General features: G+C 38.7%; 2 protein-coding genes across 5 annotated transcripts in view; one reads left to right on the top strand and one right to left on the bottom strand.

The window, feature by feature from the left end:
- The window catches only part of si:ch211-241e1.3 (laminin subunit alpha-3), a 112,965-nt gene extending 103,174 nt beyond the window's left edge, over positions 1-9,791 (top strand). For 3 of the 4 annotated variants that reach the window (XM_060875086.1, XM_060875085.1, XM_060875084.1), the window contains exons 70-77: positions 3,363-3,496; positions 3,608-3,788; positions 4,849-5,004; positions 5,124-5,289; positions 5,475-5,602; positions 7,627-7,720; positions 7,827-7,946; positions 9,194-9,791. In XM_060875086.1, coding sequence (XP_060731069.1) covers positions 3,363-3,496; positions 3,608-3,788; positions 4,849-5,004; positions 5,124-5,289; positions 5,475-5,602; positions 7,627-7,720; positions 7,827-7,946; positions 9,194-9,360 — 1,146 coding nt within the window. In that variant the 3' untranslated portion in view covers positions 9,361-9,791. Of the gene's footprint in view, positions 1-499; positions 850-3,362; positions 3,497-3,607; positions 3,789-4,848; positions 5,005-5,123; positions 5,290-5,474; positions 5,603-7,626; positions 7,721-7,826; positions 7,947-9,193 lie in introns of those variants that run through there. The other variant, XM_060875087.1, reaches the window with a different exon arrangement.
- Positions 9,792-10,801: 1,010 nt separating this feature from the next.
- On the bottom strand, positions 10,802-25,133 carry LOC132848962 (tetratricopeptide repeat protein 39C-like). Its single transcript, XM_060875082.1, has 14 exons — positions 24,659-25,133; positions 22,883-22,931; positions 21,738-21,866; positions 18,312-18,429; positions 17,663-18,182; positions 17,246-17,414; positions 17,060-17,153; positions 15,336-15,443; positions 15,106-15,215; positions 14,877-15,000; positions 14,661-14,758; positions 14,401-14,505; positions 14,148-14,186; positions 10,802-12,281 (listed from the first exon to the last, which is right to left on the bottom strand). The coding sequence occupies exons 1-14, from the start codon at positions 24,778-24,780 to the stop codon at positions 12,192-12,194; spliced, it is 1,875 nt and encodes a 624-aa protein (XP_060731065.1). The 5' UTR covers positions 24,781-25,133; the 3' UTR covers positions 10,802-12,191.
- Positions 25,134-26,013: the final 880 nt, after the last annotated feature.

The raw sequence follows: 26,013 nt of genomic DNA, 5'->3' as shown, positions 1-26,013 counted from the left end.
AACAAATCAGATAGCTATCGGATCAGAGAAAACACATGAAGTGACCGGGTGTAAAAAGGCCCTGAGATGTTGCTTCACTTCCTGATTTCACAGGACTTGCAAAGGAAGCTTGTTTTGTGTGTCAGATTTGCTGTCAATACACCAAAAGTTTTACTGAGATCTTCCTCTTTTGCAAAACTTGAAATTTCTAGAAAAATAAGAAAAGTTTTCGTTGAAATTTATAATGGAGAACATTTTATATATCATTACATCAGTTATACAATAAAAGTATAGATTTTTTTTTATTATAGGTTATTAATTACATATAAAGATAATATATACATATAACTATTATAACTAACCAACTCTTACTGTTACTAAAAGAGGTGCCGGTGTTCATATAGTTCATATAGTTTGTGATTTTAACGCAACACTGGTGTGCCACAGCAAACAGCGTCCAGGTTTTCCCTGAAGCTGCCAGGTCGTGTGCTCACGTGTCTGTTGTGTCCTTTGTTTCCAGTGATGAAGACGATCCTGAGAGAGTGGACTAACAGAGAGATGTGTGTCAGCTTGTCTCATCTTAGACCAGCACTCACCTAACCAGACGCCTAATCTGATCACTGCATGAGCATAATTATTATTATTATTATTATTATTATTATTATTAAACAATTTCCACTGATACTTAGACATTTCTATCATCCCTAACCTGTACATAAACACAAACATTTAGAGGAGAAAAAAAAGTAATATTTTTCTGGAATTTTTCTTTCTCTTTTTGTTGTTTTTATGAGTGTCAATATCAATACCAGTGTGTTTCAGATAAAGGACTACTAATCTAATAAACCCTCTAACCAAGTTCTCACCTAATGATGGAATTTTTTGGTCTGTTTTTTCTCCCATTCACTCAACATGCTAATATTCACATAATCCATTCCAAGTCTTCTCACACTTCTTAACAATAATTCTACGTTCACACATACAGCGATTTTATCTGCGAGTCTCTGGCCGCTGTACTGTTAAATACCGCTAATGCTTGACATAGTTATAATGTTTATCAGTGGGTGGAGCATCTAACATTCCACTTCACAAAATATATCATTTTTCTTTTTCGCTAATATGAAAAGTTCCATAAAATGAGATTTGGAGTTTGTGTATAAAATTCAATATGTATATCTGGATCATATACGTACAAGATGAAGGAGAAGCAGTGTCTGCTCTACTGTCTTCACTTCCATTGGTAGTCCCTGTATCAACTTCATACTTGCTCCATATTTGCATAAAGTTAAACGGTCTTATGATCGATCTCTGAGATCTCGGGTCACTATGTCTCTGCGAGTTTCTGTATAGGTTAACGTAGTGTAAGTCTTACTGAGTGTGTGTGTTTGGGGAAGGGAGTATGCTTTATATCTTAATGAAGACCAAATGTCCCCTTAACGATATTAGTATCTGACAGTGTTTATGGGGACATTTGGCTTGTCCTGACTAGTAACTTTAAAATGTTTCTTTCTTTCTTTATTTCTTTCTTTCTTTCTTTATTTCTTTCTTTCTTTCTTTATTTATATTAAACAAAAACAAAAGGTATTATATTTTTATTAAATTGTAGCCTTTTAGGAAAGGAAATTATAAAGGAGCCAAAAGGTTTCCTTTTATCTACTGATATTACTGTTTGAGTTGAAATCGAGTGTGGTAGATAATAAGCTGTAACAGAAAGCTTTAAGCATATACAGTAGATAGGCTTTCTTGGTTATTTTATTAGATTTGTAATTTGATGAGAAATTTACACAGTTACAACTTTCTAGAATCGGTGATAGTGGGAGGGTCAGTGGGCGGAGCCACAACATCATAAAGGTAAGTAGGAGGAGCTAGCAGTGACAACTTAGTGAATTTTAGAGCCCATTTAAACAGTTTATAAGGTAATAGAGAAGAAAAATGACAACTACAGCTTTTAATAACTTTCCATCTTGCATCACAGTCTTGTCCAAGGTGTGTATTCTAGTCCAAGGTGTGATAAATGAATAAAAGCACTCTCTCTTAGCCACATCCTGCCATAATGACATATTTCCCAAACTTACAATATTATCTGGGATACATCAAGATATATTAGTGTTCACATTACAATAGCGAATGTCTGTACATGTTCCTCTGAGTGTGGTTTGAGTTGAACAGATCATAATGTCTCACTGAAAGAAACCTATAAAATCCAGTTACTTAAGACTGACTGCTTGTGGGCCATTCAGGATGTTAGCATTATTGCTAGCTCAAGCCATGAGGTTTGATTTTGCAATATATGGATTCTAAATTGCATAGCTATGCATATTACTGTTATGTTATGGTATAAGTTATGTGCGTAGTGTATTACGTTGGTAGTTTCTATAAAATAATGTTTATTAATAATATAACTAAAATTATTCTCATCAGACGGGGGCACGGTGGCTTAGTGGTTAGCACGTTCGCCTCACCTCCAGGGTCGGGGTTCGATTCCCGCCTCCACCTTGTGTGTGTGGAGTTTGCATGTTCTCCCCGTGCTTCGGGGGTTTCCTCCGGGTACTCCGGTTTCCTCCCCCGGTCCAAAGACATACATGGTAGGTTGATTGGCATCTCTGGAAAATTGTCCCTAGTGTGTGATTGCGTGAGTGAATGAGTGTGTGTGTGCCCTGCGATGGGTTGGCACTCTGTCCAGGGTGTATCCTGCCTTGATGCCCGATGACGCCTGAGATAGGCACAGGATTCCTGTGACCCGAGGTAGTTCGGATAAGCGGTAGAAAATGAATGAATGGATGAATGTTGGAGACTTTATGTATCAAACACTTACAGCTTTGCTCACATGGCACTAGAGAAAATAATCCAAGCTAGCCGACAAAACTAAGGTGGATAAGGCATCTTTTAAACTAACCCAAGCACACTGTCTTTTATTTTTAAACATTTTAAAAATTACACATTCAAATTGCTAAAGCTAGCAGCATCACATTACTTGTTTTTGTTTGGTGGTGTGTAAGAAGTGACTAATATTTCCTGTTGGTAAAAAAACAAAAACATTATTGAATACTAATGGTCTTTTCAATAACCACAAGTATAAGTCTAGTACAAGTTTGAAACAAACTTCATACACTAAATGACAGAGTACATAGTGTGTCATGTCAGTTCTTAGTGTATAGTACGTCATTTGGTTCTCAGCTATGGTTCTGGTTATGTGGCACCGAAGAACAGCCATATGTTTCTCTAGTCTATATTCTGAACCACAGTTTGTTTTGGGTCTTAATATAGACCTGAGCAAATATCGGAAGCTTCGTATTCACAACTGGTCTAGAGAATTACAAAAACTTATGGAAGGATGCTTATCTTGAGCACAAAGCTCACATGCAGGTTGTGTTTGTTTATAGGATGGCAAAGACGAGGTAAAGGATGAGGGATTCTCTAACTGCTTCCTCCCGACTCCGATCCCACATTCCTTTCACCTAGCAGGTGCTTCCAGCAGTCTGAGCTACACCATGCCCTCTAGAGCTCTCACACACAGGCGAGTTCACCTCCTCTTGACACTCGACATCTGGCAGTGTACATAATGTTTTACAGAATGTACGTACGTTAGTCAACAGTAAGTTAATCTAAAACATTGTTTGCTCCACAGACCCTATTTATCCTTAGATGTCAGGACGAAGTCAGGAGAAGGTCTGATCTTTTACATTCCTGCCGAGCAGGAAAAGTATCACCTGGCTCTTTACGTGTCCAAGGGAAGGATCCGCTTATCAGTTGGCCGTCAGAGGGAAATCTTTAACCGGGAGAAGTACAACGATGGAAAGTGGCACACGGTTAGAATTCTAATGGGTATTAATTATTTTTGCTCATGGACATTGTATTTGAGTTTAAATTTAATTCAATTCAGTTTTATTTGTATTGTGGCAGCTTTACAGAAATGCACAAAAATCAGGAAATAAATGTTAAATTTATTCCTAATGAGAAAGCCATAGACAATGTTGGCAGGGGAAAAAACTCCCTTAGGTGATATAAGGAACTTTGAGTGCAACCTGACTCTTCATCTGGGTAACAGTGGATGATGTAAATAAAATATTTTCCTTTCTATAACATCATACGATATGGTCAAAAAAACGGTCTATCCTTTTCACCGATGTAGAGTTGAGTCTAAAGGCATCTTCATAAAGAGCGGATGTGTCGATAGCAGCAGTTATGAACCATGATGTCCATGGGGTTCAACCTCAGCAGCAGTCTCCTGGTACTAGTAGGGCATGAAGATATATCGGGTAGTTCTGGAGAGTAGAGTCAGGAACACTCATATCTCACCGGTAGCATGTAGAGAGAGAAAGAGAGAGAAAGAGAGATCAAGAGAGAGAGAGAGAGATCGAGAGAGAGAGAGAGAGAGGAGAGAGAGAGAGAGAGAAAGAGAGAGAGAGAGAGGAGAGAGAGAGAGAGAGAGAGAGAGAGAGAGAGAGAGAGAGAGAGAGAGAAAGAGAGAGAGAGAGAGGAGAGAGAGAGAGATCGAGAGAGAGAGAGAGAGGAGAGAGAGAGATCGAGAGAGAGAGAGAGAGAGAGAGGAGAGAGAGAGAGAGAGATCAAGAGAGAGAGAGAGAGAGAGAGAGAGGAGAGAGAGAGCTATTAAAGGGGTTCTAATAGAGATCTTTTGAGCAGGATGAAGAACTAATCAGGTTTACAGTAGTTTGTCTTGTAATTTGATAAGGCTAATTAAACAGGGAATAAATGCATTTTAAATAATATTTAGACATTTCCGGTAAATAAACAAGTCAATAATACAATAGTTAGCCATGAAGACAAAACTGCATTAAGGATGCAACAACACAAGGGTCTCTAAGTAAATGATCAACAACACAGAACAGGTGAATGATCTCCCTGCAGGTAACACTAAGTCTGGAGAAGCGCAGGTTTCGCCTGGTGATTGACGGTCTGAGGGCTCAGGATGGAGTGCTGAATCCAGGAGAGAGCTCGTCTATCCAGCTGAGTAGAGCTGTTTACCTGGGCAGCCCTCCAGCACACACACACTCTGATCTGAAGGTGATTTAACACACACTGTTTAGTGTTTAGTATCGGTAAATCACTGAGACCAAATGATGTAAATATGTAAATGAGTTGATAAAGAGATTTGTAACAGGGAGAAATGATCTCATTTCTAGTGGAAGATGTTGCCGGTGCACGGCGTGGTCGGGTGTGTGCGCAATTTCAGGATGAACGGTTCATCGATAGCGGCACCAGCAGTGAATCGTGGTGTAGGTCTGTGCTTCGAAGGGCAGATGAAAAGCGGGGCGTACTTCTCAGGGCAGGGGAGTCATGTCATCATTGGTGAGTCAACCTCATTGAACGCACCACTGCGTAATTACGTTAGACGATTCTAGATACGTTCGTTTGATTTGGGTTGTTATTTTGAATCAGTAAACATAAAAAAAAACACATTTTAGAATAAAATGCTTTAAATGTGACCTCTGAGAGAAAGCTTTTTGTGACACAGGGGTTTGGTCTTTGTGTAGATGAATCATTTGTAGTGAGACAGAAGTTTGAACTCGTGTTCGAGTTGCGTCCCAGTAATCAGAGCGGCCTCCTGCTGCATGTCGGAAACCTCGACCATCATCTCACCGTGTTCATGAGGAAAGGAGAGGTGAGATCTGTCTTTCATTTTATACTCAGATGTGGACATAACTGTCCCTATGTCATCCCTGCAAATGTCAGGGCTTTACACCACTCTGTTCCAGTGTTTAGTTCCTTTGTTAAATATTCTTTAGCAATTAAAGAGTTTTAATAAAGATTTAATCCGGTGATTGTGAACTGCTGTGGTTTCTGGGAATTGTCGTCTGGGGCGTTCATGTTTGTAGGCCGCAGTGAGTTCTGGGAGGTGGAGTTCCTGGGACTGACACTAGCGCTTATCTAAACACATTGGATCATTTATGAAGTAAACTTTCAATAAAAACTGATCAACCATAACAAACCTCCTGCTTAATATTGTGTGGATGTACCAAAAGCATAGACACAACAAGACCTCTGAAGGTGTGCTGTGGTATCAAGCACCAAAACACTATCAGCGGAAACTTTAAGTCCTGGAAATTGTGAGGTGGAGCCTCTATGGATCAGACTTGTTTTTCCAGCGCATCCCACAAACGCACCATCAGATTGAGATCTGCGGGATTAAGAGTTCAAGTCAACATCATGTTCCTCAATCCATCCCTGAACAGTTTTTACAGTGTGACACTTTCAGGGATCCTGAAAAATGTAGCCACTGCCTTTCTGCCTTTAGGCGTAATGTTACCATGAAGTGGTGTACTTGGTATGCAATAACGTTAAAGTAACATCCACATCAATGCCAGGACTCAAATGTTTTCACTGTGCATCCTGGTGCCATATCTTCCTCAGGTACCTGACACACACACACACACACACACACACACACACACACAGCCTTTCACATGATGTAAATAATGTGATTCATCAGCCCGGGCCACCTTCTTCCATTGCTCCAAGGTCAAGTTCCGATGCTCGCATGCCCATTGTAGGAGCTTTTAGTGGTATACAGAAGTCAGCATGGGCAGTCTGACTGGTCTGCAGCTACAAAGCTTCATATACAGCAAGCTGTGATGCTCTGTGTGTTTATTCTGTGGGAAAAACAACAGAAGAAGCCCACACACTGATAAACTGCTCCAAAAAATTTTTTAATGGTGCAACCTTTCGACCATCAGGTCTTCATCAGGCACAATACCTTGACCTTGAGGCATTAAATAAACACAAAAAACACTTTTTTACTTTCTCAATACCAATATATTGTATCAGCGCTTTACAATATATTGGTATTGAGAAAGTAAAAAAGCCCTCAAGAGGAGGTGATTATGAGAGAAAATTATAGCAAAGAGAGTGTTATTGGATTTATACTTTGAATACTGTACTTTGTCACCACTAGGGCTCAATGATGAGTTTGACATTAAACCATTTTTATAGATCTTTGTATTGTTGATATGAACTGTATATTTTTTATTTATTTTATTTTGTATTTTTTTTTTTGTGTTTATTTAATGCCTTTGCAACATGTGAGTTGTTTAATGCTTTGTGTATAGTGTGCCTTATTTTGAAAGTGAGTGTAATTAAGGAATACACTTGTTTCCTATTTATAGAGGTGAGATGATCACATTCTTATATTGTGCCTGATGGAGACCTGATGGTCGAAACGTTGCACCATTAAAACATTTTTTAGAGCAGTTTATCAGTGTTCGGGCGTCTTCTGTTTTTTTTTTCGTTGATTATTTCTTTCCCAGCACCTGTACCCTAACATTTCTGGGGTTTTTGGATGTGCAGTCCCTCTTCGCAAGCTTCTGATCTTATTTATACTGTGGGATCAGACCTGACAGGCTAGTCTTTGTTCCCTACATGCATCAGTGAGCCTTGGGTGAACATGACCCTGTTACTGGATCCTTACCACTGATGAATGGAGTAACTGTCCACCTACATACAGTATGACCTGCATGGACGATAAAATAGCCGTGTAGTGACAGTGTAGAAACTGATCATATTCCTCCAGCATTCTGAAGGAACAACACCTCCTCAAGCATGTAGGACTGTAGAGATATTAGGAAAGGAGGAAAAGATAAGACAAGGATGAATGTTGCAGAGTGAACAGCACTGATCTTTGGCTTGCAGGTGGTGGCTCAGGTGAATAACGGAGGAGGAGGATTCAGTGTGTCTGTTCAGCCCAAGCAGACTCTGTGTGACGGCACGTTCCACAGAATAGCAGGTAAGTACAAGTCGTTCCACCTGATACTATATATATAGTCTTAAATTAGACCCAATTTTTTATGTTTTTGGATTTCAGTGATGATGAAATTATTCTCCTTTGTTAGTTATCCAGCAGAACAATGTGGTAGAGATGCACGTGGACACAGAGGGCAAGTATACGATCGGCCCCGGCTCCTCTTCTCCTACGCAGGACAGATTCCCTGTTTATGTTGGCGGTGTTCCAGGTAACTGTATTCAACTGATTAATACTTATTAGTAAAAGCTGGTAATAGTCAAAATCCAGAAAAGTTTGTTTCATGGATTTATTTACATTTATGGCATTGTGGAGATGCCCTTATCCATCATAATTACATTAAGTAAGTATCTGTTAAGTATCTAACACTTACGTTGGTAGTTTCTATAAAATAATGTTTATTAATAATATAACTAAAATTATTCTCATCAGACGGGGGCACGGTGGCTTAGTGGTTAGCACGTTCGTCTCACACCTCCAGGGTTGGGGGTTCGATTCCCGCCTCCACCTTGTGTGTGTGGAGTTTGCATGTTCTCCCCGTGCCTCGGGGGTTTCCTCCGGGTACTCCGGTTTCCTCCCCCGGTCCAAAGACATGCATGGTGGGTTGATTGGCATCTCTGGAAAATTGTCCGTAGTGTGTGATTGCGTGAGTGAATGAGAGTGTGTGTGTGTGTGTGCCCTGCGATGGGTTGGCACTCCGTCCAGGGTGTATCCTGCCTTGATGCCCGATGACGCCTGAGATAGGCACAGGCTCCCCGTGACCCGAGGTAGTTCGGATAAGCGGTAGAAGATGAGTGAATGAGAGAGTGAGAGAGTGAGAGAGTATTCTCATCAGCACTTTTCATGTGTATCTGTAAATATAAATATAAACAAATTGGTTCATCATTTTCTGTCTTTCTTAAAGATTATTATTATTATTATTATTTTAAAAAATTGTAATTATTTTATTTTTTATTTATTTCAATCAAAAGTAATGATTTTATTAGAAATATCACAATGTATTTTATAGGCGCACTTTAATAATAATAATAATAATAATAATAATAATAATAATAATAATAATAATAACTGGTTCACTTGGTAGTTTCTATAAAAACACTATTCATTAGTAATGTGTTGCTTTAATTATTCTGTTGTATAAATATTTTTCATGAGCACTTTGTTCTGTTGTTGCGTTTTTCTTTAGTTTATTTTAATAGATAAATTGTTTGAATCAACACATGCATTGCTAGTTTCAATGAAACAATGTTTTATTAGTAAAATCAACACATTTATTTCCAGGAGCACTTTAACAGTAAGTATGTATGTATTTAGTTAGGTTTAACACTTGCACTGGTAGAATGCTGAGAATGTTGATTTGTGTCACTGACATAAAGGGTTACGCGGTTGTCATGTCACCATATGAACGGTTTTAACGTTAAGCTACAATACATTGTTGTTATTTTTTCTGTTTTGCAGATCGCAGAAGGTTCCCGTTCCTCCCTGTTACAGAATCCTACGCTGGATGTCTCAAAAACATGGTCTTTAACAGGGACGTCGTGGTGTTTGAGAAGCTCTCCACTGTATTCGGGCCTGTAAACATGCGAGAGTGTCCAGCTAATCTGAGAGCGCCGTCTCCACAGTGAAGTCATTTCCAGTGCTTTAAGATTATATGTATAAGTGTAAGATCAGAACTCATGACTGAAATGTCAGTGTTTCCTGTTTTCCTTTTCTAGTCCCCTATCCAATAGCATTGTGTTCACTGTTAGATACAAAAGTCACATACTAGTAAAGACACTAGCTGTACTGTATCTACTAATTGGGTGATTTTCTTTCAGTATGGACCTGAAGCGTAATACTGGCTATTTATTTACTAGCTGGTCTTGTTTGCACACAATTATTTAAAAACAACACGTAATATTTAATTTTATTAAGTGAAATGTCTGCATTGTACTGTAACTTTTGACCATTGTAATGTTTACCAGCTGATTTACATTTCTCTGAACTGTATTGTATCATCAAATCTGGTGTAAAAACTTCTTGGATAAAATAACGGACCATTTATTTAAATTTTTTTTTTTTGTATTAATCGTGGTGATGCTTGTCATTTGTGTAGAATTAAAGGAATTTTTCCTCACACAGTTCTGTACTTCAGCACCGGTTTCTCTACCGGTTTCTATACCGGCCATTTACTCACTCATTCACTCATCTTCTACCGCTTATCCGAACTACCTCGGGTCACGGGGAGCCTGTGCCTATCTCAGGCGTCATCGGGCATCAAGGCAGGATACACCCTGGACGGAGTGCCAACCCATCGCAGGGCACACACACACACACTCATTCACTCACACACTATGGACAATTTTCCAGAGATGCCAATCAACCTACCATGCATGTCTTTGGGCCGGGGGAGGAAACCGGAGTACCCGGAGGAAACCCCCGAGGCACGGGGAGAACATGCAAACTCCACACACACAAGGCGGAGGCGGGAATCGAACCCCCAACCCTGGAGGTGTGAGGCGAACATGCTAACCACTAAGCCACCGTGCCCCCCTCCCGGCCATTTAATACTTTCAAATTCTTTTTAATAAAGATTATCTAAAGCGTTTGACTTATTAGTATCAGTGTGATTGTATGCGGTTGATCAGATCTACAGCAATTTCTTTGAGTGTATGGCTATAGATATTCTTTGTACTGGGGCTTTAAGCAATCCACATTGTCTCTAAGCAGCTTTACATTAGTATAGAAACAAAATACAAATTTTAAAGTTTAATGTTATGATTATATTTCTAGAAATGATCCCTAATGATCAAGACTGAGGTAACGGTGGTGAGGAAAAATTCCCTGAGATGATATGAGGGAGAAACCTTGAGAATAACCAGACTCAGAAAGGAACCTCAACCTCATTTTGGTGACACTGGACAGGAAATAATGTCAATGTAAATAATATCCTTTCTACAACAGTTTGTAGTCGAGTGGAATTAAACCACCAAGAGCTCGTGAGGAACTGATTGATAGGTCAGGGTTCATTACAGCACAAAGCTGACCGACACAAGAGTAGTTCGAAGGTGTTCAATAAACCACAACTTTCCTCAACATGTAAATTGTTTATTTTCCCCCAAACAGGAAGTCAAGAACAGCACTGACTGATATAATAAAGTACGTGTTTCTGCAGAACATGGAGAAACCAAAAACTATTTTTATAGCTGCATCCACCAGGTTTAATCTTTTCATGTGAACAGAATATACTGTAACTGTGCACTTTATACTAATACTGTAGTTCACCATTTATCCAGTTAACATGATTTTTTTTTTTCCTGTTTGCTCAGAACACAAAACAAACCATTTAGAATATTACACCATTGAACAGTACAATAACTGGGTAACAGTCCGGTACTCCGCTTTGTACAATAGGTAGAATAAGGACATGGCACAGAGAATTCTTTGGAAGTGTAAAAATAAACATCATTTCTAATTCGAAAAAAAAAAAACCCTGTAAAAAGTTATTTGTTATGTAATAACCTGCTTGTTACAGTCGGCATGTTTGTAACCACAGCGCTGTATCGTTACTTAGATACAGTGTTTAAACACATCCGATGTTATTTACGGTAAACTTTTTCAGTATAATTACAATCTGAGTAACTAAGCGCTCGTCTAGTAACCTGCTCATTTTAACCAAGAAATGACCTTAAAGCTTTCTATACAGACGATACGAACTTACGACGTACCAGAAAACTTAAAGGTCCTAATGAAATGAAATTTCTTTCTTCAAACACCTTTCGAATTTGTTCGTAGAAGAAGAAATATTTCAGGATTTTCAGGACGGTCCATCAAATAATATCAGGATCTCAATGAAGACACTTTACTTTTTAGGCTTTGGTATGAAAACAAAAACAAAATAAAACAAAACAAAACAAAAAAAAACAATTTAGCTGCCCTTGTTGCTAGCTGCATGAGTGAATTTTTAATTTTTTTAAACAACCCACATTTTACGAGGTGCAATCGGTTAATATTTGGCAACTTTTTTGTGATGTGCAATGCTTTAAACCCACATGCATGACCAGGCATCACATTACTGACCACTATACCACAAGAGAGCCCAAAAAAAAATAAAAAATAAATAATAATTCACATTTTAAACCTATATTTGTAAACTGCCTGAACTAAATTAGTACTGCTTTTGAGAATTTCACAGGCACTAGTGTAAACATACCTCATACCAAAAGTCATAAATCATGTGCTCCAAAATGTAACTCAGCTGTAACTTATCTTCCTGATGGAATATTTCACAATGTGAAACTGACCGTTTCCTGTTTCTCATCGAACATAAAAATATAAGGTGCGCTTAGGAAGGGGAAAAAAAAAAAAACAACCCATGACCAGTCCACGATGAATGGTACTAGTCTGAGGCTGCGCTCCTAACGTTCTTCCTCGTTCCTGTTGGTCTGAGAGGGAAGGTTTCCTTTAGAGGAACGCGTTACTGTGGAGTCGTCGCTGCGAACGAAGCTAAAGCCGAGTGGATTCGGACGTGGAGCCTGTTCTCAAAATCGTACGCTGAGAAGTCCTCCTGCAGAACAACACGGGATGCTGGATCAGTTTATTCCTAAAGATCATAATATTCCTCCAGGGCAAAACCCATAAACTTATTCATCAGGATATTAAATGTATTGAATTCTAAATAATAATTCACTCTCTAATCATGTTTAACATTCACACAATCTGTTTATAATGGGTTTGATCTGTTAAGAGTCGCCTTTGGTGTTGAATTAGAGTACTTTAAAAATAAAACAAACAAGCAAAGAAAATAAATACATGAAAAAAAGAATTTAAATGACATTTAAGCAAACAAATAAATAAAAAATATATTTTTTAAATATTTTTGTCCCAATGTTTCCGTTGACATTCCTAATAAAGTCGCTGATGTGAAACCTGTACTTATTTAATTACAGTTAAGTCACAGAGTAAAACATTATACTCAGTATATTCATTATAGAGCTCCTGAAACGCTCCATAGTTTTTTGGTATTCCCATTTTTCCTGCTCTCCAACTGATATTCTGTCAGAATTCCACTAGGGGGAGCGCCACAGTCTGAATACATCTGATCTAAAATGGCCTAATGTTACACTAGACCAGGGGTCGGCAACCCGTGGCTCCGGAGCCGCAAGTGGCTCTTTAATCCCTCTGCTGCGGCTCCCTGTAGATTCGGAAAATACTTATTTTCAATTTCTTTTATTTTAGTTAGTTAGTTTTTAAAAAAAATGTAATTCTAAATCCTAAGATTCTATGACGCTCTTGTAACATTAAAATAAACCGTGTTTAATTTATTTGTCGCTCAAAATATGCGTCATAACTGCTGACTTGCGAAATCTGACCCAGAAACAGACGCAGTTTTGGTTTGCTGCAGCCGACAAGTTAAAAATTTGATGCCATGCAGGCTGTCAAGTGTCACGCCTTGAGAGTGACAGTCACACATTTGGGTCTTTTGTCACACTCTCCCGCCACACATCGTATTTCTCACACAGAAAAACTTTTTGACTATTTATCATATATTTAATATGCCGCAGCGCCCAAAATGTATCAGTCCGCACCGCTGTCTCTATGGAACCGGGCAGGAATCAAGCGCGTCTCAGTTCTTAGTCGAGCCTGACACTTATCAGCCAATCAAAAAAAAGAGTCTAAAGAGTCTACACAATAGCCAATCAGAAAATAGCATATCTGGGAAAGATATAACGCAACATCCAATGAAAAAAATTGGGGTTGCGGGGGTGGGGGTGGGGTGATGCTTGCCTGTCTTTAAAACTTGAGAGCCCTGGTCATGAATACAAAGAGGACTCAATTAGACACTGAACATTTTATCTGAAAGTAACCTTCGACCCAGCGTCTTTTTTGTTAAGGTTAGTTCAAACTATTCAAAATATTTTTGTTTGCTTGCAGAAATAAAATTTCGTTTACTCTGTAGCAGTTCATTGCTTTCATAAATGCAACACACTACAGTTTTTTCTATACTTTCCATAAAGGTAAAAAAAGATATATTCAGTGTTATCTTCATTTTAGATGTCAAAAGGGTTTTGTGGCTCCCTGTGTTTTTTTTTTTTTTCTGTGGGAAACTGGTCCAAATGGCTCTTTGAGTGTTTAAGGTTGCCGACCCCTGTTCTAGGGCATAGCTGCGTTTATCCCCATATTTATTTATTTATTTTATTTATTCATAACCCTTAGAGAAAAGACGACGATAAGCCGCCAACTAGATTTCTCCAGAGATACGATTACGTCATGAGAAACCCGCTAAACTGCATTCAAGTCGTGATGACGATAAAACCCGGAGAAAGAAATATACTAATGCACGGTCTCTCAGGACTTCAGTATTACTGTTATTATTATTATAGTAATTCTAATGAAATGATCAGGGAAATGAAATGACTTCGATCTAATATACCTTGGCTTGAAGAAGCAGAGCTCTTCCTTTGGCTGTAGTCTGAAAAGCAAAATAAACTACAATGTTAATCTCCAGTCAGATTAAATATCTGCACCTTAAAATACACAATATTTTAGCTGTTGATGCAGAAAAATACTGTGAGCTTTAGAAAATGCATTGTGAGATCAGTCTAAATACAAATACACACGCTCGCGCGCACACGCTCGCGTACACAAGCGCTCGCATGCACTCTCGCACGCATGCATGAACTTGCCTCAGGATTTTCCACGAGTACACATCCCAGCTCATAGAGCGAATACGGCTGCACGTACGAGTTACTGACACGCCCTTCTTCGTCGTTAAAAGCCATCTGAAAACACTGCAGCAAAGAAAAACAAACATTTACACTGTACATTTGTGTTTCAAAAAAAACCCAAAACAAAACAAAAAAAAACAGACGCAAAGCGACGTGTCTTATGTCAGATATGCGCACTGTATGTCAGACATTAACATGGATTTGTCAGTGTTTTGTACCTGTATTGCGTTTGCGTTGTCTCCCAGACTTTTGTGCACGGCCCCCAGCAGGAGCGGTTTCAGTCCACAATACGACGAACCTCCCATCTGCTGAAGAACTGAGGCATGAACAATGAACAGTGAAATTCAGCATTTCCATGTACGTTAGTAGAAAGTAGAAATGACTTGTATGACATAAATTTATTTTTTTTTTCTTCTTTGTATTGTGAGATTAACCTTCAATCATGAGCTGCAGCTTGGCACTGGAGCAGTTAGCAAGAGCTTTCCAAAGGTACAGAACCTCAATGGAAGCCATTGTACATCGCTCTTTTGTAGGCCTGGGCTTAATCAAATCCTCAGCCTAGTCTCACACACACACACACACACACACACATTTTACTGACCATGTTTTCTGTATGACTTACGATCTTTTCAACAGGAATTGAACCCCCCATGTTACACTTACCTTCCTCATGGAAAACTGCTCAATCTGATTGTGTTTCCTCTTTAAAAGCCGAGCCACATCTTTCAGTACGCTACAAGCTCCGTCCAGATCTCCTGCAGCTCCCTGACACACTGAAATATATATAAACACGCTCAGAAACATCACAAACATTATAATGTGTTGTAAACTCTCTCATTAACTCTCTCGTCCCTGTTGTTGAGGTTTCTGTTTATTATTTAGAGACTCGTTACCTCCAGTGAGGTAGGAGTAGTAGCACTGGGACCAGCGTGACTCCGTCCTCAGACGCTCGAACGCTTTGTACGCTTCAGAGAAACTCAGTTCGATCATACTGCACCAACCTGCAACGCATCAGCACTGTGTAAACCTCAGAGCTCTGAAAGGGCTCGGTCAGTTGTTTTCAGAAATCGGTAACTAACTGCACTTTTCAAACGAAATAGAAAGTCAGTCAGTAGGTCACGTTGGTCAGTCGATCGATCGGTCAGTCGTTAAATCTGTAAATCAGCCGGGCGGTCAGTCAGAAAGTCAGTCAGTCTATCCGTTTATAAATTAGACAGTCGCTCAATAAGACGCAAAGTCAGTCAATCTCTATGTTAATTAGACAGTAAGTCACTAAGTCAGTTATTCTGTAAGTCAGTAAGTCAGTCAGTAAATACATCAATAAGTCATTGAGTCAATCTGCCTCTCTGTAAATTAGAAAGTCAGTCAGTACATCACTGAGTCAGTCAATCAGTCAGTCAGTAAGCCGGTCAGTAAACTAGTAAGTCAGTCAGTCAGTTACTGTGTCATACTGTGAGTCAGTCAAATAATCAGTAATTCTGTCAGATGGTCAATAAATCAGTAAGTCAGCCCGTAAGTTATTTGTTACTTCAGCCAATAATTCAGTCAGTAGGTCTGTCAGTTAAAATGTATGTCAGTACATCTCGCAAACCAATCAGCTATTCAGTGATTCAGTGAGTGAGTGAGTCAGCTAGGCAGTAAGTCAGTACTTGTACTTTTTTAAAGCACTTTAAGTCAGTCCATCATTCAGTCAGTAGTATGTCAGTCCTCAAATCAGGCAGGCAGGCAGGCAGTTAGTCAGAAGTCACTTGCAATGTTAAAGCAATATAGAAAGTCAGTCCTTAAAGGTGCGGTGCACAATGTTTGAAAAATGCTTCAGAAAACCGAGTCGGGCCGACAAACAAAACAAACGTGTAGCCAATGAGCAGAAAGGGGCGTGTCTTGTCAATATGCGGCGGAGAGAGTGTTCAGTGCGCATGTCTGACATTAGCCGAAAGCGATTGAAACACTGACATGGCGGATACCTGCCGTTACCTCTGCCTCGGGTTCTAGGTGTTAAACGTCGTCTTCCGTGTGAAACGGAAATAAACCTTTCGCGGTACAACACACAGTACTACAAATACACATTTGTATTACCATAGTATTACTCATTGTGTTCATTTACTGATAAAAATACCCCCTCGGCCAGCCGCCAAAACAGGTTCCGCCATAATAGTTGCCTGGGTTACGTATGGGTGTGGGGGCGGAGCTATCAAAACAGGGGTGGGACCCATTTGGGTTAGGGGCGTGTTTGTTTTGGTGATTTCAAATGTCAACATTGGATTTCAAACATCATGCACCGCACCTTTAAGTCAGTTTGTAAGTCAGTCACTTTGTCTTTTGGTCCTTTTAAAACAGTGTAGAACGCAAGACAGTCCATCTTGTGAGTGAGTGAGTGAGTCAGTGGATCCTTGCACAAAGTTAGTCCTTAATTCGATCATTCAAGATGTCAGTCAGTAAGTCAGCAGTTGATTTGAACGGTTTAGAATGTCAATCAGACTATCAGATAATTAGTAACTCTGTAAGTCACTCATTCATTCGGTCGATCAGTCACTCACTCACTCACTCTGCAGAAACATGAAAAAAAAAAGAATTGTGTAATCATGTGTTTGAGCTGTAGAGGTACAGAGTGGCTTACCGATCTCGTAGAGACAGATGTGCTGGATTTCCCTTTGTTCTGAAGAAAGCTCCAAGGCATTGTTAAAGCATATTAAAGCCCTGCTGATCTCACACTGGACAGAATGGTGCACAAAACCGATTAGAGAACGCAAACCCAACAACGGCCGTAAAACTTACGGATCAGGGTGCTTGGATATTATCTCACCTCGAGCCGCAGCACTCGTCCTTTAAAGAAGATGAAGAGTGAGGAGTCTGGATATTCAGCTTCCTTCTTCTGAAGTATGGCTTTCGCAGCCTGAAGTCCGGCTTCTGTTTCAGAGCCGTCGAGGGCAAAGAAGGGCTGCACGACCGTGTGGTACCACAACAGGGCCAGTCTGAGACACACACAGATCACAATCACTGTTACACACATATCACATATCAGTTCTAAAATGGCTTCAGACCCACCTGCCCCACACCATCACCTTTGCATACATGTATGCATGTGTGTATGGGCAAAATCATGACAGCAAATTTCATCTAGGTGTGAATGAGATACGGCTACTCAGTTACTGACCGTACACATTTCTCTGCAATGAAATTGTGCCACGTTGTTCTGGCATGTTTCTGTACACGTACTCACGTAGAGAGAGGGGCCTTCATGTCCTTACTTTCGCTAGAGTATGTAAGGGCGTCAAGCCCCTCCTGTCGTGAGCCGGGGAATCCCAGCAGGTTAATGATCCTTAGGAGGTGAGGAGGCACCATAGAGATGCAGAGGTGGAACAGGCCGTAGCCGAAGCTGACCGAACCTTTGAGTCGACTCAGGGACTCTGCGGTCACGCTGTAATCGAGCCGGGGCTGAGATTTCGGAACGTGCTTGGGCCGACATGAGGAAGCTTTGTGGCCGTTGTTAAGCTTATTGGGATCATGTGAGACAGGAGCCGGTGAACAGTGATCTGGACTGGGTTCAGGTTCACTGGAGCAGACTGCTGTGGGATCGTGCATCGAGACATTATGATTCTGACTGGTTTGATCAAAAGAAAGTGCCCCCTGTGGTGCCGAGTTCCTCCTCTGGCACACTTCCTGCAAGCGGGTGATCTCGTTGTAGCACTTATTGTACATTTTCCAGGCCTTACGGAGGATCCAGCCTGCTTTAATGTATCCTGTGCAAACAGGACAAAAAGTTTTGTACTATTAATCTGTTAAAACAAATGATGCTTTAATATGCCTTTTAAAATCTCAGTTAAAAATATGTAAAAAAAAAAAAACCAAAAAAAAAAAACAGCACAAACCTGAGAGCTCCTGTCTGACGAAGGACAGCATAGAAAGATAAACCTGACAGTCAGCCATGATGATGAGCCTCTGAAGACGCTCGATGACGGTCATCTCTGACCTCCGACCCTCCGCATGCTGGAAAACAGAAGGGTGTATTCTGGAGGGAATTTCACAACTTAGCAAGAAAGCAGAAGTGACTATTTAAAAAATGAAAGCACACGGATATTTCGCTCAGTTATAGTTCTTTAAAGTGCATCCAATTCCTTGTTCTGTCGCTCTATTAGGAGTGGCTTTGAAAATCTAAATAAATAAATAAATAAATAAATAAATAAATAAAGTTAACAAAACCCTTCTTTATCCAAAGAAGGTGAAAAAAAAAATGTTTTTAATTATCCAACTTTAGTGTAATCAGGTGTGTGTGTGTGTTTTTTTTTTTAAATATTGGTGCCCACATGTTGGCCATTCTGGTCTTGTGAGAACATTCCCCTGGGTCCCAATGAAGACAACTAAAAACTCGAGCTTTAAGGCTACAGGAGCCTAAAACTACAGGCATTATGGAAGATCCTCCCAAGGATAAGATGACAAACTTGTGTTCTGTCAGAACAATCCATGTCTGTTCTGGAATGAAGGTCTGTCACATAGCTGCAGGTAACATGAGGTGATATTACACAGAAGAGCTTTGTATATAAAAATACTTTCACTTTTATTCCTGACTCGAGAGAAAACTCTGTTTTAAGTGTATATCTGTGTGTGTGTTTCTTTTGGGAATGAGTGGATACAGAGATGTCTGGCTCCAACAAGAATTCTATGAAAGTTACAGAGAAAGAACCTTCAGTGGAACCTATAGAGGAGCCTTCAGTGGAACCTATAGAGGAGCCTTCAGTGGAACCTATAGAGGAGCCTTCAGTGGAACCTATAGAAGAGCCTTCAGTGGAACCTATAGAGGAGCCTTCAGTGGAACCTATAGAGGAGCCTTCAGTGGAACCTATAGAGGAGCCTTCAGTGGAACCTATAGAGGAGCCTTCAGTGGAACCTATAGAGGAGCCTTCAGTGGAACCTATAGAGGAACCTTCAGTGGAACCTATAGAGGAGCCTTCAGTGGAACCTACAGAGGAACCTTCAGTGGAACCTATAGAGGAGCCTTCAGTGGAACCTATAGAGGAGCCTTCAGTGGAACCTATAGAGGAGCCTTCAGTGGAACCTATAGAGGAGCCTTCAGTGGAACCTATAGAGGAGCCTTCAGTGGAACCTATAGAGGAGCCTTCAGTGGAACCTATAGAGGAGCCTTCAGTGGAACCTATAGAGGAGCCTTCAGTGGAACCTATAGAGGAGCCTTCAGTGGAACCTATAGAGGAGCCTTCAGTGGAACCTACAGAGGAACCTTCAGTGGAACCTATAGAAGAGCCTTCAGTGGAACCTATAGAGGAGCCTTCAGTGGAACCTATAGAGGAGCCTTCAGTGGAACCTATAGAGGAACATTCAGTGGAACCTATAGAGGAGCCTTCAGTGGAACCTATAGAGGAGCCTTCAGTGGAACCTACAGAGGAACCTTCAGTGGAACCTATAGAAGAGCCTTCAGTGGAACCTACAGAGGAACCTTCAGTGGAACCTATAGAGGAGCCTTCAGTGAAACCTATAGAGGAGCCTTCAGTGGAACCTACAGAGGAACCTTCAGTGGAACCTATAGAGGAGCCTTCAGTGGAACCTATAGAGGAGCCTTCAGTGGAACCTATAGAGGAACATTCAGTGGAACCTATAGAGGAGCCTTCAGTGGAACCTATAGAGGAGCCTTCAGTGGAACCTATAGAGGAACATTCAGTGGAACCTATAGAGGAGCCTTCAGAGTCGTTCTTTGGAAGTCACACAGTGAACAACTTTGCTCTCAGTTCACTGTGTGGACAAGATGAAACAAAGGGAATTCTCTCTTCCCCAAAAATCAAATGATCTGGAGATCAATGCCGTGCTGCATGAAGACCTTTTCTGATCAGACGATGTGCTGCCATTTGTGCGTCGATAAACTGCTTTTAGATTTCATTTTTTGCAGACAAAGTTTAGAGTTTTCAAACCTGTACAGTAAACACACTGGTATATTATATGTTAAAACAGAGCAGTAGGAGCTGAGCTGAACAGATTGACACCATATAAAAGCCTAGTGACTTACATTCTCTCACTCCATATTATAAAGCTTTCTGTACAGATGTTGATTCAGCATTTTTGGGAAGGAGTCTCCAGTGTCAGAGTTTTCCAGCCCAAAAAAGTTTTCAGGACAGAGAATTTTGGATGACTGGATATGAAGTCTGGCCTGTCTTTTTATACTGTTCATGAAATAAAAAAAAATAATGGTCCAGCTGGCAGATTTCTGTGGAATAAAACACTTATAATAAAATAATCATATGAAGAGCTCTTTTCCAAAACGCGATAAACGCCAAAATAAAAAAAAAAACGAGTTTGTCATGTCATTTTGCTGTGTTGTGAACCTATATACTGCTCCATCAATGTTTCATGCCAAAACGCTATATTTCATTGTTTAAAACGTACTGCAAGATGCAGTTCCTTTCCAAACGGCGATAAGCGCCAAACCTGTTTTTTGCCTAAACGCTATATGTCCTCTCTCGACCAATCAGAATTCGGTGAGCGTTCGACGCAATCCAACATGGCGGCGGTCTGAGGCGAGAGATGTTTGTCTGTGCGCAGTCTTCAAAATGAGTGTAGGAGATTATTTCTATTCTTAATAAAGTTATTTATTTCCCTGATGTCATATGTTGCATGTTCTCTTTTTGGTTTATGTCTCTTTTTATAAAAAAATAAATAAAAAAAAAAAAAAAAAACAAATTTAAAATAAAGGATGGATTTATAGCGTTTTGGAAAAAAATAAAAAGAAACTTTGAATATATATTTAACAAAATTGTTGTTTCATTTAACAATCATTGTTTAACATGTTCAGACTGAGCCAACAGACCATTTTAACAGGATAAATTGAATATAAACAAAATGTGTGGGTCTACGTAAAGAAAAGTCATTTTCATAAAAACTATTAAAATGGATTTATAGCGTTTTGGAAAAGAGCTCCTCATATACACTAATAATTAAAAAACAATCAACCTCACAGTCACTCCATAACAACTTTAATATACGTTTCAGTATTCAAGGCACACACAGCATACTCTGTTGATATATTTATTTATTCTTAATTCCTTTGTTTGTTTGTTTGTTTTAAACGGCCTTGTTGCTGTGTGAGAGTTGTGTGAGAGTTGCGTGAAAGTTGCCGTACTAAATTCAGATCTAATGCTTTCCTCTTACAGCGACAATACACGGAGACAACAGATTAATTGTCTATTCTCGTTCAGACCGCTTTAACGCATGAGACTCGATAACAAACGGACGCTTTTTACGTCTTTAAAACACATCCCCTCTTACTCCGAGGAAGTGGCGGAATTACTCACATTCTTCTTGAACTTGTTCTTGATTGTCTCGATCACGCCGGCGCCGTCACTCTCGCACATCCTTTCCGTAGCTCGCAGGTCCTCACACGCCACCTGCATCTTCTCCTCTTCGAACGTCATCATAGCATTCTGGAAAGGAATTTTATAAATCGTCGGCTTATAAAAAATAACCCCCGCGAACACAATCCGCTTTAACGGGAACGTCTGAACACCTGCTCATTTATATAGTTATCTAATCAGCCAATCATGTGGCAGAAGCACCATATAGTAAATCATACAGATACAGGTCACAAACTTCAGTTCATGTTTACATCAAACATCAGAATGAATTAAAACATCTCAATGATAAGACAGATGTAACTGGACAGATTTGTAGCAGGAAGTCTACAGTAACTCAAATACTCAACCGTCAACGAGTCAGGTTCAAGTCCAGTCCGACGGCTAAGAGGACCAGGACGTTGAAATTAAAAGAAAAAAGATCACCTGGTCAGTCTTTTTCAGTCTGTGGCTCAACCAAACTTGCCTCAGATCCTGTTCTTGTGGAAGCTGAAGTGTTCTTCTGTGGTTGTCGCTCATCCACCTCAAGGTTTGATGTGTTTGATGCATTTCTCCTCAGCACGGTTGTAAAGAGTGATTATTTGAGTTCATATAGACTTCCTGTCAGTTCAGACCCGATCAGGTTCGATCTCATGTCATCGACATTGGGTGTGAAAATCCCAATGTCGGAAAACACTTTACAGTAAAGTTCTACGTCGATGCTTTAAGAGTTTTCCCAAAGATTATACAAGGATTTGGGGTGACGAATGTTATTCCGTCTATATCGACGATGTACAGGATCAAGGGTTCGGAACCGGATCATGCAGGTCAAGGGTCCGGAAACTTTCTCCAATCAATCAGGGAAACATTCTAACTGTCAGTAAACAAAGACTATTAACTAAGATTTTCTGTATTACATGAGCATGTCATTAAAGTCGTCACTAGATTCCAGTTTAGATTATTACAAATCCTTACATTTGGATAACACTGTGCTGAAGCGAAACTAGACCCAGACTTTGTTTGAGTGAGACTTCATTTTGAGAACTACGAGAACACGGCATCACATGACACCAAGCCTGACAGCAGTTTTAATAAGGAAGTAGACTTACCAGAAAACTGACAAAACCCGCGCCGAAGCTCATCAGAGGGCTGTAATTCCTGCAGCACAAAAAGAAACCAATGCAATGGTCTTACATAAGAAGGGCTGTTTTATATCAGGAATCGGTGGGAAAATGGGAAACGGTTTCTATTTAAAAATATAAAGCAGTACGTTTTAACCAACATTCACATGGACACAATGGGGAATTTGACCAAAAAAAAAGATACAGAGAGAGAGAGAGAGAGAGAGAGAGAGAGAGAGAGAGAGAGAGACTCCAAACGCAGGAACTTCCTCTGAAAAACTGCACGTGAGTTCAGAAGTGTCACACTACGCATATGGATACTGTAAGGAGTTTATTCTGGATATAGTCATGATGTACAGTGAACAGTGTCAATCCGTCCTCTTCAGTGTAGGAGATTGTCAGTCACTTCCTCTACTCTAACACACACACACACGCACACACGCACACACGCACACACGCACACACGCACACACACACGATGACAATCTTACTGTTGACTGTGAGGCCTGGTTAATTGCTCCGCGTGAAACGCTTCCTGCTGCAAACTTAAATGTCACTTTGCTCATTTACTGCACTGAGAAAGCCACTGCATGCTGGGATACGGCCGTGCTGTCACTAACACACAACTAACACCCACTCTGATCATGCAACAGTGGCCGATTACATGAAAACTCACAATTAGACTGAATTACATGGAATTAAATTACATTTAAATTAGACTAAAAACACTCTTTGGAATCCATATAATAGATGTTCAACGCTTGATTTAGTAAGATTTAGTTTTAGATAGATAGATAGATAGATAGATAGATAGATAGATAGAGACACACAAAGACACACACAGAGAGAGAGAGAGAGAGAGAGAGAGAGAGAGAGAGAGTTATACATAGATTTTCTATATATTGTTTCCCTTCATTTTACAAGTCATTCATATTTTACTGTAACTTTATTCTTATTCTATTTTTATTAAATTAGACAAATAAAAAAATAGTGCATGCTGTACTGTGTATGTGACCAATACAATTTGAATCTGTATTATTATTATTATTATTATTATTATTATTATTATTATTATTAGGGATGGCACCAATCTGGTACTAGCAAAAAAATAAAAACAAACAAACAAACAAATAAATAAATAAGTAGCTCATCATATTCTTTCATCACATTATACTTCATGTAGATACACATCATCTCATTGTATTTTATATGTACAGTGTGGTTTAACTGTGAAATGCATCAAAACAAAAAAAATAAGCTTAGTAATTTTTAATGAAAAGAATTACAGATTTGCATCTACTATTATTATTATTATTATTATTATTATTATTATTATTATTATTATTATTATGTGAGAAGCCATGATTTACACCAAGCATTTTCATTTAAACAAATATTTATTTGAATTATTTTTATTTAATAAAAAATGATTTCTTTTTAGTTATTTTAATTATTACAATTTGTTTTGAATTATTCATTATTTCATTTCACCAAAATCATAAAGAAAATGTTTTAAAATATAATAATAATAATAATAATAATAAGAAGAAGAAGAAGAAGAAGAAGAAGAAGAAGAAGAAGAAGAAGAAGAAACTTCATTTTTGGAGAAAGTTGAACAGACAAAAGATTAAATTTTATTACGTTATTAATCAGTTTATTTACATCAGGACAATCTTCAGGACTTGATCTGTATAACTATTGTGTAGAGGAGACTTGACCTCACCTCACTTGACCTCACCTCACTTGACCTCACCTCTCACTCACCTGTACCTGTGGAAGAGCTCTGTGCTCTCTTTAAATCCGTTGTTCAGCAACATGTTAATTCCCCGCAGTGAAAGTTCCGCATCATCGATCTGCTCAGGAAACTCTTCTTCAGCCTCCGCCATCGCGCACAAAAATAAATAAATAAATAAATAAATAAATCACTACAGGGGCAATAAAGAGAAATGATTTACCCCTAAAACTATCGGACCATCAGACTCATCTGGACCACTAAACAAACACAGAGCTCGTAGCAACCGACAGCGAACTGCACACAATTAGGGAACCTATACAACACACCGGAAGTAAAAGAAAAACGTAAACAGAAGAAGGCGCCACAAATAGGTTCGCTAATTTCTTTTTTTTAAAAAAATCGTAAATATTGTTACAAGAAATAAACTAAAGAAACCATAAAGACTTCCAGCTTCCGCGTTTCGGTGTTGACACCTAGAGTAGAGTTTACACTTTACACTACAAAACAGTGGGGTTGGTCTTCTGGGCGTGGCCTAACAAACAACCTGTTCGCCTATTGGCTGGAGTGCAGACGGAAGTTTAATGATTAAGACTGATCTGAGATCGGTTTATTTAATAATAATAATAATAATAATAATAATAATAATAATAATAAAAATAAAAATAAAAATAATAATTGTTTATGTACAGGTAAGAAATTATAGACATATTATACACATTATACACATATTACAAATTATAGCTGACCTCGGATCAGCAATGTAATACAACAACAACAACAACAAAACTTTGCAAGCACCATTAATAATAATAATAATAATAATAATAATAATAATAATAATAATAATAATAATAATAACAATTATTATTGTTGTTATTATTAGTAGTAGTATTATTGTTTTATTATTTTATTATTATTATTATTATTATTATTATTATTATTGTTGTTGGTGTTGTTTTATTATTATTATTTTTATTATTGTTTTATTAATGTTTTTATTATTGTTATTATTATTATATTATTATTATTGTTTTATTATTATAATTATAATTATTATTATTGTTTTATTGTTATTATTATTATTATTGTTGTTGTTTTTTTTATTATAATTATAATTATTATTATGATGATGATTATTATTATTATTATTATTATTGTTGTTGTTGTTTTATTATTATTATTATTATTATTATTATTATTGTTATTATTATTATAAGCAGGACATATAATACATCAACAGAATAAGTAAAACTTTAAACTTTTTTGCTGTTATATAAAAATAATCTTCAAAGTAGTCATGTGATGCAGCCTAAAGTGTAGATTGAGTTTTTCTATTATTTTCCATTTGCAATCTTTCATGTAACTTATACCACAATTCGCCAAA

The sequence above is a fragment of the Tachysurus vachellii genome, chromosome 7 (genome assembly GCF_030014155.1).
Source record: "Tachysurus vachellii isolate PV-2020 chromosome 7, HZAU_Pvac_v1, whole genome shotgun sequence".
Classification (NCBI taxonomy): Eukaryota; Metazoa; Chordata; class Actinopteri; order Siluriformes; family Bagridae; genus Tachysurus; species Tachysurus vachellii.
Note: the sequence above shows the minus strand (reverse complement) of the source record. Positions and strands in the feature narration are given on the sequence as shown.

Bases quoted from the DNA above. Each gene is read 5' to 3' on its own strand.
- LOC132848962 (XM_060875082.1), bottom strand. From the start codon at position 24,780: ATGGCGGAGGCTGAAGAAGAGTTTCCTGAGCAGATCGATGATGCGGAA. The intron at 18,430-21,737 runs GTGAGTAATTCC...TCTGTTTTCCAG, and splicing joins AGAACAAGTTCAAGAAGAAT to CATGCGGAGGGTCGGAGGTC. The intron at 17,415-17,662 runs GTGAGTACGTGT...TGTGTGTCTCAG, and splicing joins ATGAAGGCCCCTCTCTCTAC to ACTGGCCCTGTTGTGGTACC.